General features: G+C 36.0%; 1 protein-coding gene across 1 annotated transcript in view; it reads right to left on the reverse strand.

Annotated features, from left to right (window-relative positions):
- The window catches only part of LOC128016146 (tomoregulin-2-like), a 64,999-nt gene that overhangs the window by 41,690 nt on the left and 2,440 nt on the right, over positions 1-20,869 (reverse strand). The window contains exon 2 of the mRNA XM_052600581.1: positions 9,414-9,523. Coding sequence (XP_052456541.1) covers positions 9,414-9,523 — 110 coding nt within the window. The remainder of the gene's footprint in view (positions 1-9,413; positions 9,524-20,869) is intronic.

The following is a 20,869-nucleotide window of genomic DNA, read 5'->3' on the forward strand; positions in this document are numbered from 1 at the left end:
ATCTTATCTTTGTTAATTCATGAACACAAAAGAAAATGTTTTTTTTGTTGCAATTTGAGGTTTTCATTACATAACCTTTTCCGGTTTTTCTGATGTAGTAAACTTGCTCTGTAGCTCACCTGCTACAACTGCATTTGAGATATGAGGTGCTTGGTACCAGTCCCGTTAAACACGAGTACCGATAAAAGAGCTTACGGACTTGCAAAGCAAACTAAAATGGCATGGTTGCTTCAGCAAATGTGTTTTTATCTCACATTTGCTTTTGTTAACACTATCGGTTGGGTTTATTATTTTCAAATGCAATAGAGCCAGTGACATTTCATTCAAAACTGCCTTGATAACATTCAACATGTTCATTTGCACTTTTAGTGGCACTTACTTCATAATTCACTGTAAGAAGTATTTCTGGTGCAAATATATAAAAAGCTATGTAATATCATTTTGCAGAACAGGCATATTTTTCCAGTGAGCCCTGAGGTGACAAAGTCCCATTAAGCTTTGCATTTGAATTTTTGTTGGTAGTGTTTCAAAAATAATATAGTAACTATTATAATACACTTCCAGCTCACTCAAAGATCATTTCGTATTATTTTAAGTTCAGTCATTCCAAATTTACCAAAAGTGGTGATGTCACAATAGGCAAATCTATTTTCAAATCTAGTAAAATAAGGTCGGTTTTTGTGTGAGGGTGTGCTTGGCATCTGACTTTAGAACCCCCACAATATACATTTTGCTTTCATTTATGAAACTACTTGAAGTATTGCTGTTGGAATTACATGATTTGCAATGCTTTTAATGAAAAAGACCCATATATCTAAATCTGAACTGTGTAAGTTGATACAGATGTGTGAGGCAAATCAACAAAATAAATTAGAAAGACAAAAGACATAGGTTCTACAGCTGGAGGCATATGCTACATGATTTCAACAGGTGTGTGCCTGTGTGTGTAGGTATGTAGCAATTGATTTAATCACTGCAACTTCACTTCAACACACACACACACACATGCACACTTCCAGTCGTACTGACTTTGTTGTCAGGTAAATATATGCATTTTCTAAAAGAAAACACTGCATTGCTTTCAAGATGAGACTCAGACATTTAATATCTATATTAGCAAAAAGAGAGAGTGGAAGTGAGAGCTCCAACATGTGATGAGCAATTGACAGAATGGAGAAATGAATGAAACACTGAGCAGAAAGTTGCAGAGAACTGAAAGTCTGAAATTAGAAAATGGATACCATGCCCAGTGAAGGATGCATAGGGAGAAAGGAAAGATGATATAACTGCTGTTTCCTCATACATCTTCAACCAGCAGCCGCTTTTTGACGAGGATATTAAAACATGTCATTAAGAGAAATTCTTTCTTCCTGTTCTTCCATTTACTGTAACTGCTCTCATCTATCTCTCATATCGTTTTTCCTGCTCTGTAGAACTGCATCCCTCACTGTGTCCTCACACAACCAGGCATCTTTTACCATCCAGTCTCATTGTTAGGTGTATCATATACTGCACAAGAATCTTCAGACCCAAAACTACAGTAATTACTACAGGAACATTTAATAATGCAGTCTCTTAAATGCTTTCAAAATGGAGTGATCTCATTAGATATTTTGTTTTATTTTTATATCAAATAATATCAAATCTTTAGATTTAAATACAAATCAGACAATAAGATTATCAACTAATGATAAGCTCGGTTTCAGCCAAAACAGCTTGACATTATTTAACACTCAAAAACAAATGACTCAAAACATTACAAATACGACTGGATGAGCAACATTAAACAGATGATGTTCACACTTGCACACCTGCACATTAATTCTAGACTAATGTGCCAAGCTATGCGTTCAAGTGATGTTTGAAATACATTTATGAAATAAATTACACCACAATGTCATAATTATGCATGGAAAAGTCATAATTTTCTTTTCGTGTGAAATTTAAAAAAAAAAAAAAAAAAAAATGATGAAATTATTTATTTAATTTACAATATATATTTATATTAAACTAACTAAAGTTGTATCTAATATAATTAAACAGACGTTTGTGAGATAAATGTTCTGTTCTGTTTCATCGTAGACCATTTGAGGGGAACTTGGATCATTAAATAAAGTGCAATGTTTTTGATTACCTAAAGGGGTCACTGTATCCACTAAATAAAAGAGCACGAAACATGTCCTGTACCATTAAAATGCACCGATTCTGAAACACTGTAAGTCTCATTAAATGTCCAGAGAAACTGTTGCATACACATACCTGCCAAATCAAACACAATAACTGACTATATACTGAGATGTGTTGAAAAAAGAATTGTAAGAGAAAGCTTGAATTATTCAGAGCTCTTAGACACAGTAAAAAGGAGTGACTGAAAAGGAGTGAAAGTGGGAGGGGTAAGATGGTCTGGGCAGAAGTCAGTTAGCATGTAACTGTGTGTGCATATGTGTGGGTGTGTGTGTGGTTGTTTGTGTGTGTGTGTGTGTGTGTGTGTGTGTGTGTGTGTGTGTGTGTGTGTGTGTTTGTGTAGGTTACTGTGTTATGGCTCCTAATGGAAGCTATCGCTAGAATTATTGAGCTACAGCATTCAGTCCTTCATATCACTTCATTAGGACACTGCCAAGGTGATGGCCTCTGTCTGTTGTGTGTGTGTGTGTGTTTGTGTGTGTGCTCTTGTTTTTGTGACATATCAGGACACAACTGACATGGGTATGACACAGGTATTTCAAGGGGAGGGTGACTTATGAGGACCCATGTCCACATTCTTCAAAACACAGAATGAGTTTTTTTGAGAAAGTAAAAAAGTTTCCTGTGAGGGTTAGGGTTAGGTGTAGGGTTGGTGAAGGGCGATAGAAACTAGTTTGTACAGTATAAAAACCATTACACCTATGGGATGTCCCCCCTTTTCACAAAAACAAACATAAGTGTGTGTGTGTGTGTGTGTGTGTGTGTGTGTGTGTGTGTGCAGAGAGAAGAGAGGGGAAGAACATGTCAAAAACAACTCACTTTCCTAAGCGAAGGACAGCCAGAGAGCCACTTTCCTCTTGCAGCCGACCACTGACTCTCTCTTCATGTAGGGACTGAATATTATAATTTAAGTGACTTCTATATTGCATCCAAAAGAATATTTAGATATATTTAAATATTCAAAAAGGTTTAAACATTTTTTTTTTTTACTTTCATTAAAATATTTCAATAAAATGAAATAATTGCCTATTGCAAATTTATGAATCCATGGTTAACTTTTTTTCTGCAGTCACTGGGCTATATGTATTGAGACATTTTTAAATTTATATTTTATTTTCACAAAAACAAACATAAGTGTGTGTGTGTGTGTGTGTGTGTGTGCAGAGAGAAGAGAGGGGAAGAACATGTCAAAAACAAAAATTCCCACTTTCCCAGCCATTCGTGTATAAAAATGTGTGTTAGTGTTGTTTTTACAGTGGCTGCAAGGCCCTAAGTGTATGGAGCCAGAAGAGTCTCAATAAAGATAAATGCACACACTACAGTCACATATGCACACATAGGATTCATACATGCACACACATAATTCATAAATACACACACAGGATACACAAATGCACACAAAATTCACAAATGCACACACAAAATTTAAAAAGCACAGAAGATTCACAAATGCATACAAAATTCAGAAATGCACACAAAATTCAGAAATACACACACAATTTAGAAATGCAAACAACATTTACAAATGCACTCAAGATTCACAAATGCACAGGACAAGATTCAGAAATGTATTTCTGATGCACACACACATATATCTTGATTTACAAACTGCTTGCGGTCTGTGAACTTCACTGCATTTGTGTGTGAATTTTGAGACTCCCCTGACTTGGCTCGACACACAAATGCCTTTTTTTAAACAGGGAATGATCTGCAACCAATCAGATATCTCCCTTGTTTTAGCCAATCACAAGAATGCACCCCACGTGGGGGATTGTTTACTTATAAGCCAATCAGCGAACGACTCACTTTCCTCACGCAGCGAACGACTCACTTACCTCACGCAGCCAGCGACTCACTTTGCGCAGCCAGCGACCCACTTTGCGCAGCGAACGACTCACTTTCCTCACGAGTCACGCAGCAAACGACTCACTCTCCTCACCCAGCGAGCGACTCACTTTCCTCACGAGTCACGCAGCGAACGATTCACTTTCCTCACGAGTCACGCAGCGAACGACTCACTTTCCTCACCCAGTGAGCGACTCACTTTCCTCAGCGAACGAATCACTTTCCTCAAGCAGCGAAGTTGAGCGAACGATTCACTTTCCTCACGCAGCGATCAACTCACTTTCCTCACGAGTCACGCAGCGAACGATTCACTTTCCTCACGAGTCACGCAGCGAACGACTCACTTTCCTCACCCAGTGAGCGACTCACTTTCCTCACGAGTCAGCAGGGAACGATTCACTTTCCTCACGAGTCACGCAGCGAACGACTCACTTTCCTCACCCAGCGAGCGACTCACTTTCCTCAGCGAACGATTCACTTTCCTCAAGCAGCGAAGTTGAGCGAACGATTCACTTTCCTCACGCAGCGATCAACTCACTTTCCTAAGCGAAGGACAGCCAGAGAGCCACTTTCCTCTTGCAGCCGACCACTGACTCTCTCTTCATGTAGGGACTGAATATTATAATTTAAGTGACTTCTATATTGCATCCAAAAGAATATTTAGATATATTTAAATATTCAAAAAGGTTTAAACATTTTTTTTTTTTACTTTCATTAAAATATTTCAATAAAATGAAATAATTGCCTATTGCAAATTTATGAATCCATGGTTAACTTTTTTTCTGCAGTCACTGGGCTATATGTATTGAGACATTTTTAAATTTATATTTTGTAAAAAAAATAATAAAAAATAAACCTGAATTGTAATCTAAACATCTGTATTTTCATACAATTTAATACAATTGCTGTGTGAACACGTTCATGTGATTGGCTTATAAGTAAACAATCCCCCACGTGGGGTGCATTCTTGTGATTGGCTAAAAGAAGGGAGATATCTGATTGGTTGCAGATCATTCCCTGTTTAAAAAAAAGCATTTGTGTGTTGAGCCAAGTCAGGGGAGTCTCAAAATTCACACACAAATGCAGTGAAGTTCACAGACCGCAAGCAGTTTGTGAATCAAGGTATATGTGTGTGTGCATCAGAAATACATTTCTGAATCTTGTTCTGTGCATTTGTGAATCTTGTTCTGTGCATTTGTGAATCTTGAGTGCATTTGTAAATGTTGTTTGCATTTCTGAATTGTGTGTGTATTTCTGATTTTTGTGTGCATTTCTGAATTTTGTATGCATTTGTGAATCTTCTGTGCTTTTTAAATTTTGTGCGCATTTGTGCATCTTGTGTGTGTATTTATGAATCATGTGTGTGCATGTATGAATCCTGTGTGTGCATATGTGAATGTAGTGTGTGCATTTATCTTTATTGAGACTCTTCTGGCTCCATATAAGTGAACATATACAAGTAGGTGATAGAAGGGTTAGTGTGTCTGAGCATCACTTCTACACACACACACATTCAATAAATACTACTTTTCTTTCTCTCATCTAAAAACATTTCTTTGTTAATAAATTATCTTTAGTAAAATGCTCCTTGTACATACATACATACATATATACAGTACACACACACATATACAGTATACATACATATATATATATATATATATATATATATATATATATATATATATTAATGCTGGGCAACAATAATTTCTTTTTTTATTGCGATTAATCGCATTATTGTCTTCGATTAACTGCAATTAATCACATTGTTATGTGATTAGAGCCTATGGAATCTTCAATAATCTAAAAATATACTTTAAGACATACTGATGAACTAACGTTAAATATAAAAAATAATTTAAAACAGCTAGTTCATATATAGTCGAACGCAATTGTCATATTGCGCATCCTGTGACAAATTTGCCACATCTGCGCATGGAAGTTGGCAGTCTAATGTTCTGCAAAATCAGTCAAAAAACAGTGAAAATCAATAGTAGATTTCATTTAAAGTCCATTTGGAGTAAAGCTGAATTGAACTGATGCATCAGTCATACAGCACTCCGGACCACGCGCCTCATGACGAGACCAACGCGCCGCCACAGAAACAAGAATGAGATGCATTCGAACATAACTGTGGTATTAAACTCAGTTAGTGAGGGCTCGTTTAAAATAGTGCACATTAGGGCTGCATGATGTGTCGTTTAAGCATCGATATCTCGATGTACGAATCCACGATAGTCACATCGCAGAATGTGCGATGTAGGCTGTCGTAGTTGATCAGTTATTCATTAACTGTACGGGCCAGCTGCTCCCCGGCCCTTGAAGAATGTGTTTCGCGGAGAGCGCAAGAGAGCGTCCAAGAGAGAGGGAGAGCGGACGAGAGAGAGAACGCAGGAGAAAGACAGAGCACGCAGGAGAGAGAGAGGGAGAGAGAGCGCGCACGAGAGAGAGAGCGCGAGAGAGAGAGAGAGAGAGAGAGAGAGCGAGCCCCGGCCGCACGCTCACCGTCTTCAAACAACACGGGCGCTGTCTTGCTCTCTCTCCCTGGCGCATATTAATCAATTTACACGATGGTGTCGATGTTTAAATCATTTAAAATGAGAATGTAAGTGTGCTCACCCCATTTTTGTTTGTAAGAAAAAAATTTATTAGATTTCATATCGCAATATATATCGCAGAGAAATAAAATATCGCAATGACATTTTTTCCCAATATCATGCAGCCCTAGTGCACATCTATAGGTCATTCAGATTACTTGTTAAAGTGCAATGAAATACTGAATATCTGAAGCCGATGTACATCTGTTTGTGGATAGAGACTTCACTGGCTACATGCGCTAATCCTCATTTGCATGCGCGCGTGTGTGTGTGTGTGTGAAATGCGGTACTGAAGTGAAATAGCTGGGCAGTTTGATAGCTGAATTAAAATAGGCCGCCTCATAACCTGCGGGTCGGGTTGGGACAGGTAAGGAAATTTTACTTTATTTTCGGTGTGGGCTGGGGCAGGCCAAATAATTTCATAAAAGCGGGATATATATTCTTCAACAAAAATGTATTCAACAGGAAACTGGACATCATTCAATGATCTGTTGAACCAGTAAATTTCCATTTTCTCAATTACTGATTTGAGCTTTGTGCATGAATTCTACTCTTGTACTGGTTCCCGTCTTAGATCCATTATTGTAAGACAGTTACATGCACAGATGTGTAATTTAAAAAGTGTCAGTATATGTTTTTCACCGTGTTTCATTTCTAAATTAGAACATGACAGGCTCAAAGCCATGCCAGACCAGATATTATATAGTGCTTTGACTCTTGCACATAGCCATTTGATCACACATTGCAAGACAGATGGCTAGAGTGCAAGCATCAATTAAAGAGAGAAAAAGCACTTTGCTTGACATTTATGCAGATACACCGACAACCACCGCACACAGGACATATAGGTGAGTATTTCAAATTCACATATACACTACCGTTCAAAAGTTTGGAGTAATTTTATTCAGCAAGGATGCATTCAATTTATCAAAGGTGACATTAACCTGTTAAATGTCACCCCGTCCCGTATACGGGACACCTACGTTGACTATACTATATTACAATCAAATTTAATCTAATCTTGACAAACTATACATCGTTGGAAAGGTCTAAGACTCCCAAATATATATTATACCAATATTTTTTGTAAAAAATTATGTAGGAAAAGATCAATTTATGACAAGAGTGCACCCTCAGAAATCTACATTACAAAATGTGCTTTGACCTTTGTTTAAAAAAAAGACTTCCTCGTTGCCTTTTTCTCTATCACATTTTAGAAATCATCAGAAGTTATATATCACTTGAAAACATAAAATCTCAAAATTCATCCTTCAAAACCCATTTTAAAATCAGACATTGCATTACCATGTAAATGGCACATCAAAATCATGTTACAAAATGTTTTCCGTCATGAAATATAAAAATTTAGGTTTGTATCATGCACATTCAAGTCTATCTTCAAAAACGTGAGTGACAGTTATCAGGTTAAAGGCATTTATAATGTTACAGAAGAATTCTGATTAAAATCAATTCAGTTTTTTTGAACTGTCTATTATGATTTCCACACAATTTAAGCTGTACACTAATTTTTACATTTATAGTAATAGTAATAATAAATGCTTCTTTAACACCAAATCAGCATATTAGAATGATTCTGAAAGGTCACACTGAAGACTATAGTAAAGATGCTGAAAATGTAGTTTTGCATCACAGGAATACATTACATTTTTATATATATTCAAAAATCGAAAACCGTTGTTTTAAATTGTACAAATATTTTACAATTTTAATATATTTTTAATCAAATAAATTTAACCATGTTGAACACAACAAACTTCTTTCAAAAGACCCCAAACTTATGATAGGTATTGTATACAAGCAAAGTGTTCACACAAGATGTGTAATTGCTTTTTTGTCTGTGATTGTTTATTAAAGTCTGGTCTGTATGTGTCAGATACATTTTTAAACATCTCAGGCTATGAGTGTTCTTTTCATAAGGTGCCATGTCAAATTAAAAACAGTTCAATAAATTATTTCAGACACTCAACATCACCCTCCACTGTTCCACTCCCAAACACATACTAGTTAAATGTGCAAATTTTTTTTTTTTATACCTGCCTCAGTCAGGTCACTTGAACAAACAGATTGCAGTACCATTTGGTGTTGCTAGTGGTCCAGAAAGAGACTGACCGCCTTCCATTTTGGTCCTTCGCTCTCTCTCTCTGAGTATGAGAGTTGGATCAATAGCATGTCTGTAAGTGAACTTGTGCGAATCACATCCATTCATCTCGCTCTTACACATTTTTCTGTTTGGGAGTCTGGAAGCAGTGCAGAGCAGGGCGTCCAACCGCAGGAGAAGGGCATCCCCACACACGCCTGGGTACCATCTCTTGCGGCACAAGATACTTAACCGATAACCCTCCCCACCACAGCTAGAGGCACTCACATGGCCCCAGACTAGTGTTAGTGCCGCTCGATTTTATTAAGGGCAGAAATGAAAGCAGCGTGACCCTTCTTAAGTGCACAAGGCATCTTTGTGCCGAGCTTGGCTGGGCGATCGAGCAGATGCATCAAAGGAAATTCCCCCCCGCATGCTGCGCTAGCAGACAGATAATGTTATTTACCTGAGTGATGCAGCTTGGCCTGCAACAAGACACAGATGCACAATGTTTGATCAAAGTGGAACACTCTGACCGAGCGAGAGAATGTGTGTGTGTTTTCTGTGAGAAGGTATGTGGAGGTGTGTTTTAATTTGTGACAGTTTGTTTACTCCGCGTGTGGTACTGCCTTTAACAAGGTCCCACATTCAACATGTGGTGCTAATGAGTGGGGAGCACTGATTCCTACCTTAAAATCACAAATGCATGTCACTGTGTCCCCGATTCGCAGACACTCGCCGTCAAACTTGCATGTGTTTGTGTCACACAGAAAAAGATCAGTGTCCTGCTCTTCAAACCCTGTCATGAAATAAACACAAATATAGGTTATAGATTACAAACAGATATTATCCAAAACATGCTACATACTAAAGGTCTTTTTTATTAATACTGAAATAATGGTGTCAATAACAGTAATAATGGTTAGACATTTATAATGTTATAAATATTTATATTTCAAATAAATGGTCTTCTTTTGAATTTTCTTCCTTTCCCTAAGTGCTCCAGCGGTCAGATGAAGCACTGTAGTATATTAAATCTGAATAAACACATCATTGGTGTGAAACAACCTCACAGAATTACTTCCTCGGGAAAAAAAGACTTTTGGTTCCAAGCTGGATAGAGGATATTCAAGCTAAAGCATATCATGACTGCAGTTGTAAACAATAGATACTCTGTTATAAAAGCTGCTTTGATAAAATAGAGCATGCCCCTGGTTTGAGGTCATAACAGCCTTGTGTATGAATCTTACACAGTTTTATTTTTTTATCAACATAAATGGAGAGTTGTTCATGCAGACATACAGTTGACAACAGATAACATATTTGCAATATTGCTGAATCTTCTTCTAAGGGAAATATCTCACTACTACAAACAAAAGTAAGACTCAGATGGATAAACTAGCATGATAAGGAAAAAGACAGGTTCCAAAACCATTAAATGTGTGACACGTTACACAAATACACCTCCATACCATATACAATGCATTGAGCCAAAATTTAACTCAAAGGCTTCTCTCTGTAAACACAAAGATGAACAGGATGATCCAGGATGAATATTTCATAAGCTCCACCATCTGCAAGTCAAAGATCAGGATGAGCCGAGCATCCACGTCACACTGTATAACATTACAACATGGAACCACACTGACCCTTGTGAAAAAAAATGCACTTAAGTGCATTGATTGTATACTTGAAATCCTTAAACTAATTTTTTTTTTTTAAGTATATTTCAGGTAATATAATTTATATGAATTAAAATGTTAAATTAGCATACTCTCAAGGAATATATTTTCATAAATATGTTTTTACAAACTTAAGCATATTTTAAATAAGGTTGACAAAAAAACGAAGACAATTTTACAATAAACACTTTGCATATTCTTTAAAACACTGAATGCATCAAGAAGTGCTGCATGGGGTATGAAATCTCGGTGCTCTTTGGTTGTATAGGATAGTATATATTTAAGGACAAGAACTCCAAGGCACTTGAACAGTTAAAAAGCCTTTATTGCATCACTGGCTTTATACATTAAAACTCTTTTGGTGAGAGGTACATCTACGCGTTGCGGCTCCATGCCTTAATCAGGGAGTCTATGCTACACTGTCTGATGAAAATATGCAAAAATTGTGCATTCAACAGTATAGCTTACTGTAAATACAGTATATTATATGGTTGCATGATAATATTATTATTACTAAATCAAAATATTTTACATCTGTGAAATACCAATATTCATATTTAATTTAATTTTAATTTCATCATTTTCAAATGTTAAACTTTTATTTAGACAGAAACCCACAGGGGGCCCTTAACGTTTCTCTGACATTACATACTTTTACTTGAGCACTAATAAAGTCGGTTGCACATAGGATACATTTCAGCACTATTTAATTAGCCAATACAATGAAGTTGCAATACATATAAGGAAGTCCACAACAAATGCAGCCTTGGTTACAAAGGTTAATTTGAATGTGAGAACTTGTCATATTAACATTTGTATTTTTATGTTGAAATTTTTACTCACAGCTCTGATGTGAATATCTGAATCTAGCAATTTGCACACACAGACAATAATCAAAACACCTGTGTTTTGAATTGGAAGTTGCACATTAATAGCTACAAATGTGTAGAATGACATTCACATAAAGAAACTGACATACATAAATGTTTACGACATATATACTTTTGGACTTTACTTCAATTTTGCTGCACAATGTCAAGTCGGCACTTACAACGCGAGGGGCTGTCGCGCTGTTTTGTGTTTATTTTATTATTAAAGTTTTCATTTTGAATGTTGAATGCATTTGAATGAAGAAGGAGGCGGGAACCGGCGACCATTCAAAATGAAACTTTAAAGCTGCAGTCGGTAACTTTTGATGCTCTAGCGGTTAATAAACAGAACTGCTTGCGTCTTGCGGAAGAACATTGTAGCCGGAACTACTTCTCTCTGTTTATGTCTATGAAGAATCACAAAGGTACTGGGTTACTCCGCCGCGGTACCCCCGAAGCAATCTAAAATAGTCAGAATATAAACACTTATTATAGGTGCACCCTAGTGATTCAGGACAGGCTAAAAACACGGTTTGGAAAATGGATTCATGGTGTACTCACTTATTATATACATTTTGTAAATTTTGAACACATAAAAAAGTTACGGACCGCAGCTCTGATTGGTTGTTTCTTAACGGGAGCGATGTATTCCTGCAAATGGCAATAGGACCACTGGGAGGAGCCAGAGGAGCTTGATTTTTTTCACAGATTATCTGTCTCATATTCTACTGTCAGGACATAATGACAGGTTTAACAAATATGTAAAAAAATATATATTTACAAATTTACCTACTGCAGCTTTAATAATAAAATAAACACAAAACAGCGCAACAGCCCCTCACGGACGATTGTCGCGCACAAACAAATACCAAACACAAAATAAAACCCAGGCCTGGTCCTCTCTAGTCCTTCACTGTCGTCGCTCCTCTGCTGTATCCTTCCGATCTCCTCCGTGGGACTCAATACCGGTGAGTGGAGCAGGTGTCGCTCATTTCACAATCACTCCACTGGCCTCGCTCTGTTCCCACGGTTCATGGCCCCGCCCCAGTTGTCACAAATAACAACAACAGTTATGTCGCAACTCTGTCATTTTACACATTTGTAACTATTAATGTGCAGCTTCCAATTCAGAACACGGGTGCTTTGATTATTGTCTGTGTGTGCAAATTGAAAGATTCAGCTTTTCACATCAGAGCTGTGAGTGTAAATTTCAACTTTCAAATACAAATATTAATATGACAAGTTCTCACATTAAGATCAACAACCTCTTGAGTTTAGCCACTGATTTACCTCCATACTTGGTGAACATAAGATACTTTTTTCTTTGAACTTTTAATATTGTATAAATAAAGTATGAACTATGTATATAATCTTCATATTTTTAGCTTGTTTTGATACTTCTAAGATTGTGTGATTTACATAACATGTTGCAAATCTAATAAACAACACAAATAAGTTTAAAATTCTTTGAATATTTTAAGCTTTTCTCATTACTGAATAGATCTGAAGAGAAAATCCTGCTGTGCTCAAAACTTTCCAAAAAACTGTAAATAACTTTGTCTGGCTGGTTTTGCAGAATTATTGGAAAGATTTTGAGATCCGGAAAAGCTTTGTAAGAAAAAGAAATGCTGATACAGATAAACATATGATACTCGTATAGACAAACTGACCTGAGTTCAAATTAATGAGAAGAGAAAAGAGAGAAAATAAGATACAGAAGAGAGAGAGAGAGCGCGCGCAGAGCACAGATGGGCCGTATGATTTCTCTCGCTGAGATGAGACATGCATAAAATTTAAATATTGCCAGATCCGTTGTGTCTGGCTGTGCAGCTCATCATCCTCAGTGATGGTGCAGACTACTTAGCCGAGACAAACGAGTGGGTGTGTGCGCGTGTGTCTGTGTGTTAGAGAGAGGGAGAGATGAGGAGGGAGGTGGCACAGAGTGATGCAGCAGTGCTGAAACAAGACAAGCAGCCAAAGTCTCTGGATAAGTAAGTCTGTGAGGAATGATAATGAACCAGAGACAAGCAGGCTGAGTGGAAGAGGAAAACTACACACAAACACAGACATACACACACACACACCATATGACACTGCAAACGCAACACAATAAAGAATTTCAGAGTGGTACTCCACCGCTGGGGTCACTTCCATTTCCATTCATCTCATTCAGTGGATTCAGTGCTTCACAGGAAAAATCAGCTTACAGATTTTGTGCTTTCAGCTCAAATCTATTTACTAAAGAAAAATTTACTGAAAAAAAATCATTTTTCATTATTCTAGTACCTTAACAAATTTTGAGTTGTGTTTACAGTTATTTACCCACGCTCACATTTAAATACATGTTATATTATTCATCTTTTACAAGATCTTTCCCTTTGATAATTTGAATAATCAGTCAGATGAACATTTAAATTTCATATTATTGGTTGTTTTAAGCACAGCATGATTTTCTCCTCAGCAGATTTCAGTAAATATGAGCAAAGCTTAAAACATACAAAATGTTTGAAACGTCCTTGTTTTGTGTATTACATTATGCAAATTACACAGAGTTAGCAGGATAAAAACAAGCTAACTTGATAGTATTTAAAAGACCTCCTTTTATTAATGTATTATATATATATATATATATATATATATATATATATATATATATATATATATATATATATATATATATATATATATATATATATATATATATATATATATATATATATATATATATATACACACACACACACACACACACACACACACACACATATATGGCTAATTAAATTTTGTTACATGATACAATGATTAGTCACATATCTACTGATAAAAGCCTTCATAAAGAGTATTTACAAACATTACACATCACTGGAATAAAAATAGGTAACAAAAAAAGAAATAAGCTTTAGACATCAATATACTGTTTGTAGGTCAGTGTTCACCAGCAGAAGAACATCTTTGTCCATTAGAGTATGTTGCATCTCTTATTTCGAATCGAATTTGACTGAAAGTAATGGCTTGCGGTTCAGCGAGTGAGTCAGATGTTAATTTGGCATCCACTCTGACTATTTCTGTGTGTAAGTGAGACCTTTCAGAGTTTGTTTGTGACTCATTTGTGACTCATTTTGATTGGCTCATTAAAAACAACTAACTTTCATTGGCGAAACAGGCTACAATGTAGCCTAATTGTCTTTTTGTCTAATTCAGCCTGCAAGCCCACACTGAAAAAAATAAATAAGTAGATTTACTTCATTTTTATCTCGCAAGATTTTCCACACATACATTTTTAAGTAAACTTAAGTATTGAATTAAGAAAATCTACCACTCAACTAAGTTAGGTAGATTTAGCAAGGGAATTGAGTAAATTTAACATGGCCAGTTAGAGTTCGATGAGTAATATCAATCTAGTTATCTTAAATACGCAATCCTCAAGTACATTACCCTCAGTTACAGTTTATATAATTTTCTCAAACAAGGTAGCATTAGAAAACAACATTTTGAGTAGAAAATTAACTCTAGATATCACACAACAGTAAGTTAATAAAACTTACAAAAAAAAAACATAACTCGAAAACAGTAAAAACTTTTTAATTATTTATGCCCCAGTGCATGATGGGAAAATGGGATCATAACTTTGATATTTACACAAAGAATCCTTGTAAACATAACAAACAATTCCAAGTAAAATATTTTTATAATTTCAACTTTAATTTCTACAAGAATAAATTGATTAGTAATATAGAATTTACTTTATTTTTTAAATTCTTGCCTGAACTTAATTATTTTCTTTTTATTGAACTTTTTCTTTAAAGAAACAATTTGTTTTGGTAACTCAGCAAGCGACTTTGTTTGGTTAAGTTGGCCAACACTTAACATCACACAGGAAGTGGCATAGGAACTAGTGATGACAACAAGACCTGAAAGTACACCAAAGATGACACCAGGGATATCTCAACATTTGCTGACAAACAACACATCACAAGAAATCTGTGCTTGCATATGTTGTGTTAATGAACTTTGGGCAAAGTGTCTTTGAACTAAAGCATCTGCTAAATGAATATGCAAATGGCTGAGTATTGTTAACCCACAGGGTGCAAAGCTTCTGAGCATCTGCAGTAGAGTTACCTAAAGCTCATACTAATGTGAGTTACTGCTACCAGCCCACTGTTGTATGAACAGAAATATTTTATAGATGAAGCATTAAAATGATTTATTTTCTGCATAGAAAATAAAAGTGAAATCCAACACATCTTTCATTTTAAGATAACTTCAGGCAGATATTTGAACGGACAACTTCTGGGTAGCTATGAAAGCAGAAAACCTTACTTCTTTGTGCTTACTTCATGTTTTTTTTATTTCTCAAATTTGCATATATCAAAGATTGGTGTCATGAACAATTAGTTGTGCCCAATGAATCAAGTCCCAAAGGACCTCAAAACTTTTTTTTTTTTTGGTTACTCTATTCATTCCTTGATTAGAAATCCAACCAAACTGCTTTAGGGCATTGTCTGAACTATTTTATCATAATCATTAATGTATTTCAAATTATGTTACACATAATATAACTGAAGCTAAAGTTGATCAAATTAAGCATTTCTCAGTCTCTGTGTTTTCTCATTTGGCTTATGTTTTGCAAGCTAACTGTTTAGTGTACTTAGAGCACTTCTAGTCCATTAGCCTGCTAGCTTAGCCTATACAATCAATAATATGTTTTTATATGCATTATACACTTCTGTTTTATCAGACATTATAAATGGCTACCCCCCTGAGGTCCTAAGCAGACTCAATTCAACAGACAGACTAATTGTTCATGACACTGGTGGTGTTTCATAAAAGCAGAGATGAACAGAACTACATATTTTCAAAGTCATTTAGCTGAGATCACATTTAATGGTTGAACTATTTTTAACAACTGTGCAAAATACAATAAAATGGCCTAATGTAGCAGTGCTATAACAGGGATGAACTTAAAGTTGGCAAGAAATGGAAATTCAAACTGTATATTTTCTACATGCATCCTAATGATCATATTTCTAACAGTACCATGCATAGCCTCCTTTTTTGTGTGTGTACATATTTACCTTATAATTTTTAATGAAAAAGTCATACTTTTATCTTCTCCAATCATTTTGTGCTGCACCCTTTTCTTAGAATCTACTGTAAGCTCACATTCAGATCTGGTCCTGTCCAAATAAACAACCAATGGATCCAAGAACCTAGTCTCATGTCACACTTTTTATTCTTTTTAGATAACTTTCACATTGTTTGAATTGAATATGCAAATTAATCCATACACTCAACTCATCTTTCACACAGTTAAAGGGATAGTTCATCCATAAAATGAAAAATTTTGTCATTATTTACTACAAACTCATATGTTTTCTCCCGTTGAACACAAAAGAAGATATTCTGAAGAATGTTGGTAACCAAACAATGGATGGTAGCCATTGACTTCCATAATATAATAATTCAACAGCTATGATATTTATTTACATACTATAAGTCAAAGGATACCAGCAACTGTTTGGTTACCAACATTCTTCCAAATTTCTTCTTTTGCATTGAGCAGAAGAAACAAACTTGTAAAGGGTTATACAAAGCCATCTACAAGACAATGTTTCAGAACATCGTAATGCATTTTATGTTTCACTCACAACATCTCACACATAATTGATATCATTAGCCTTTGGCTTGACTACACTATCAAACAGCTAATAATGTGTTGCTAATGTTATACAAACCATGTTCCCATTTTGGGGAATCCACATGCTTTCATGTGAGCCTATACCCAATGACCATCAAAGAACAATGGTCACAAACTGGTAAATATTGTAACTGTAGTAAGCAGATTTTTCCATACAGTAATATTTCAGCATTTCAGAAGTGATTTCTGAGCTGTAGCTTCAGTCACTGATAGTTGTTGATGCAAGCCATGTTGGTAACAAATGCATGTAAGTGAGCACTACCCTGTCTCTTGTAACAGATGGTCCAGTAAGAATAGACCGGCCATTAGTGTAGTATTTATACCCTCATCATTAATCTACCATTGAGCTCTTTGGCTTTGATTTTTCAAAATAGACAAGCAGGAATAAAACCCATGTTAAATGAATGATGCAGCTCTGTCTGTGACTTTTCTGGAGGTAACTTTGGAATACTGTGTTTGTGTGCACAAGGTTAATAAGGACTGAACTTCGCACCTTCTGGCACACCTGTGGAGGATCGACCCAAAGTCCACTGGGAGTCGAGCTCCGTTTCACCACCATATGGCTGCATGTGACAGCTGCCTATAAGTACCGATCGAATGAACTGTTTCCTGTGTGTCCTGTCTAGCCAGACAAATCACATTCGCTCAAGATTTTATCTGGACGCATTGCAAGTTTGGATAGAAGAGAGCATGCACTGACAAAATAACACACATTAATATCTGAAACGTTTCAAGGGCATAACTTCTTTCCCATAATGCAAGAAATTCTATTACAAGTGTTAATTTAACGAATGAAGAAGCCCACATGAATTCCACATATTCCAAAGCAGAGCAACCTTTTTACTACAATGAAAATGGAGGGAAAACTTTGCCTGAGAGGCTGACCTTAAAGACGGTATGAGTTTTTCAATTGGAAGGTATTTCCTCTTTTATTCATCTGGTTTCACTCACTTCTGCTTTAGAAAAACCTCTGTTTTTGTTATGGAACAAATCATGTCCAAATAAAAACTTGACTTATTTGATATTATCAGTCCCACTTTTAATTTGTGTCCACATGCCGCAGAGAGCTCTGCAAAACTGGCATGTCCTACACATCCCTAGCTTTTCAAATGTGTTTAGTATGAATTTTGCTCATTTTACCATGCTAACAGTTACCAATAAGAGCTTATTACTGTCGGATTTTACAATTGAATAACCATTCCAAAGAATTTCATTCCAAATCAGTGCAGATTTTGGTCCTGCATGTCAGTATGTGTATTTGCATGGTCATTAAAATAATAATTTTAGTCAGAACAATGGAATAATGAATATTTTAAAAATGTTATATTGATTAAGCAAGCATTGTGTTATGCATACTTAAACATTATACTTTTCAGTGTAACCTCACAAAGTCTAGCTGATTTTCACAACTATCAGCATTTTGTTAACAACTAAATACACTCATTGAGACTTTCAATACACTTTCTTTCGTCACAAAATTTTAAACAGCCTTTTTACTATGCAAAGTGTGAGCCACTGAGAATAATGCTATACAAGGCAAGTGATTTGACAGTTTACTACATTTTAAAAAGCTATGCCATGCATCAAATCTCATCAAGATGCATCGCCAAGCTTTTACACCCAAATAACAAAAATACTCCCAGTGAAGCTATGAATCTTACCCTATGAAGTTCCGGCCTAAGCTAGTGAATGGGTGTGCATATTCATTTTGAAATGAGATTAATGTATGATTAATGTATGCTTATTGTTTCAGATCTGTTTATAATTTACTATTATTTTCTTCTACCAAATGTATGTTCTATTCTAATGATGTACATTAAGTAAGTTTAAAGGATTAATTTACCGCCGATAAGATGGGATTTAGCAAAACGTAAACACCTATAAATTTCTGGGACTGATCCGATTGTTTGTGAGCTGGAGTAGAAAAATTAGCTATGGAGCCTTCAATAGTCTGACGGATAATGCTTTTTGCATTTTAACTATAGCTGACAAATGAATTGGAAGATCCGGGCATAGGTAAGATGGAGACATTTTAACAATACAAAGCTGGTTGGAAAACATCTAAACTTGTCCTTGCGAAAGACTGGCCGAGCATTGAAATGCACCAATGCATTTAAGTGGCTAACAGTGTTTGTTCATTGCTTGCTGTTCGCAGGGATCACTGTTCAAACACTGAATTCGATGTTTGTTTCTGTGCAGATGGCCACTCCAGCCCAATCCATATTTGTGGGCTGTGTTCTAAATCTTTTGCAGTTCTAATATATACAGCAGAATTGCCTACTGTTTGTCTGAAAATGCGTAAAAAAAAACATTTTGTAATTATTTGAAGAACATAAAACTGTGGCTTTGGGCTCAAATAGATTCTGGTCAAAAGGAGAGTCATCAAGAAAATTGATGCAATAAATAGGAAAGTTTTGGTAGATTTTTGTCATCAAAAAGTACTTTTACAGAAGATTGCTCATGGTTAGTATCAAAATTTAGCTTTTTTTATTTTATTTTGATTAGTAAACCAGAAATGATGCAGAATCTTTTATATTTCTTATTCATTTTACATCATTAGAGATCAAAACCTATGTTTCTTCACAGGTTTAGATTTCGATTCCCCGGTAATGTCTAGGTTTCTATGTTTGTATGTTGTTGAGCATGTTACCGCTGCCTGGTTTCAATGTTTAGGAATTGTAGAACAGGAGAAATAACAATGCTCAGAATGAAAAACAGAATCATCTGCCATCATGCATATTTAAACATGGTGCTCTTCCTAACCACTCAGCTTTATGAGTGTGCACTCTGGGGGGACGTCTACGATTACTGTCCTTTATTTCTCCTGCTCACCTCCAGGTACACAACTCACACTCGACGATTCAATACCAACTCGCTATTTCTCCCTGAACGAGCCAAGCTGCATTATTATTTTATCACAAACACTCTTGTGTTGGCCATTCAATTAGCCCGGCAACATCTTCCTGGTGGCATACATTAGTCATGCCTCCTCTGAGCCAACTAATGATGGCAGAACCGAGATAAATAGAAGAGAGAACTCTCTTCATTTTTCTTGACTGAGTAGTGGCATCCTTCCTGTGCTCTACAGGATTAAATCTCAATAATGGCATGAAAGGTGGGATAAAACTAAGAGAGAGACGAATGGAAAACCCCAAGAAACCCAAAATAGGGCACCACAACTTCATCATTAGCCCAGGAGCTCAGACAAGCTATCCCAGAAGAGCTTCCCCTCTCATAGTCTTTCTATTTCTCCCTCTCTCCGTCTCTCTCTCTCATACACTCTCACACATACTCTACAATCAAAATAGGCTCTAGCGTACAAAGTGTCTAAGGAATGAGAAATAAAGTGCTGAGGTGCAGGATTAGACTAATCCCGGTGGTCTTTCCCAGTCTGAAGGAGAGATTTGAGAAATTTGCAGATGAAAGGCCCAAAAAGTCAGGTGCTCTCCCATGCACTGAACTTATACAGGCCTACAAAAAAAAATTATATATAAAATTTCTTTTTTAATGTTTTAGTGTTGTTCCAGTAAACATATTCAAAGCAAGATATGTTTACATCAGCGGAAAAATCTTGTAAAAAAATAATAATAATAAAATAAAAAATTAAACGACAATACTACACAAGTTCATGAAAAACTACACAATTGTTCTTATTTTACATAAGTATAGGCTTTTTAATAAAAGACAAGAACAAATGTGGTTTAAGAGAAAGGATTAGCAGTGCACCACTGTACAAGCTTTTCACGCGTTCAAACAATCGCTTTATTCGCTCCTCGAGGCTCGCAGTAGTTCACCAGTGGTGTGACCAGCCTGAACTATTCTGCATGACTGTGTAAGTCTGCCAAAGAGAAAAGAAGCTTACAACAAAAATATCTGTAGTGTAATAGACTCTGATA

This window comes from Carassius gibelio, chromosome A6 (genome assembly GCF_023724105.1).
Source record: "Carassius gibelio isolate Cgi1373 ecotype wild population from Czech Republic chromosome A6, carGib1.2-hapl.c, whole genome shotgun sequence".
Taxonomy (NCBI): domain Eukaryota; kingdom Metazoa; phylum Chordata; class Actinopteri; order Cypriniformes; family Cyprinidae; genus Carassius; species Carassius gibelio.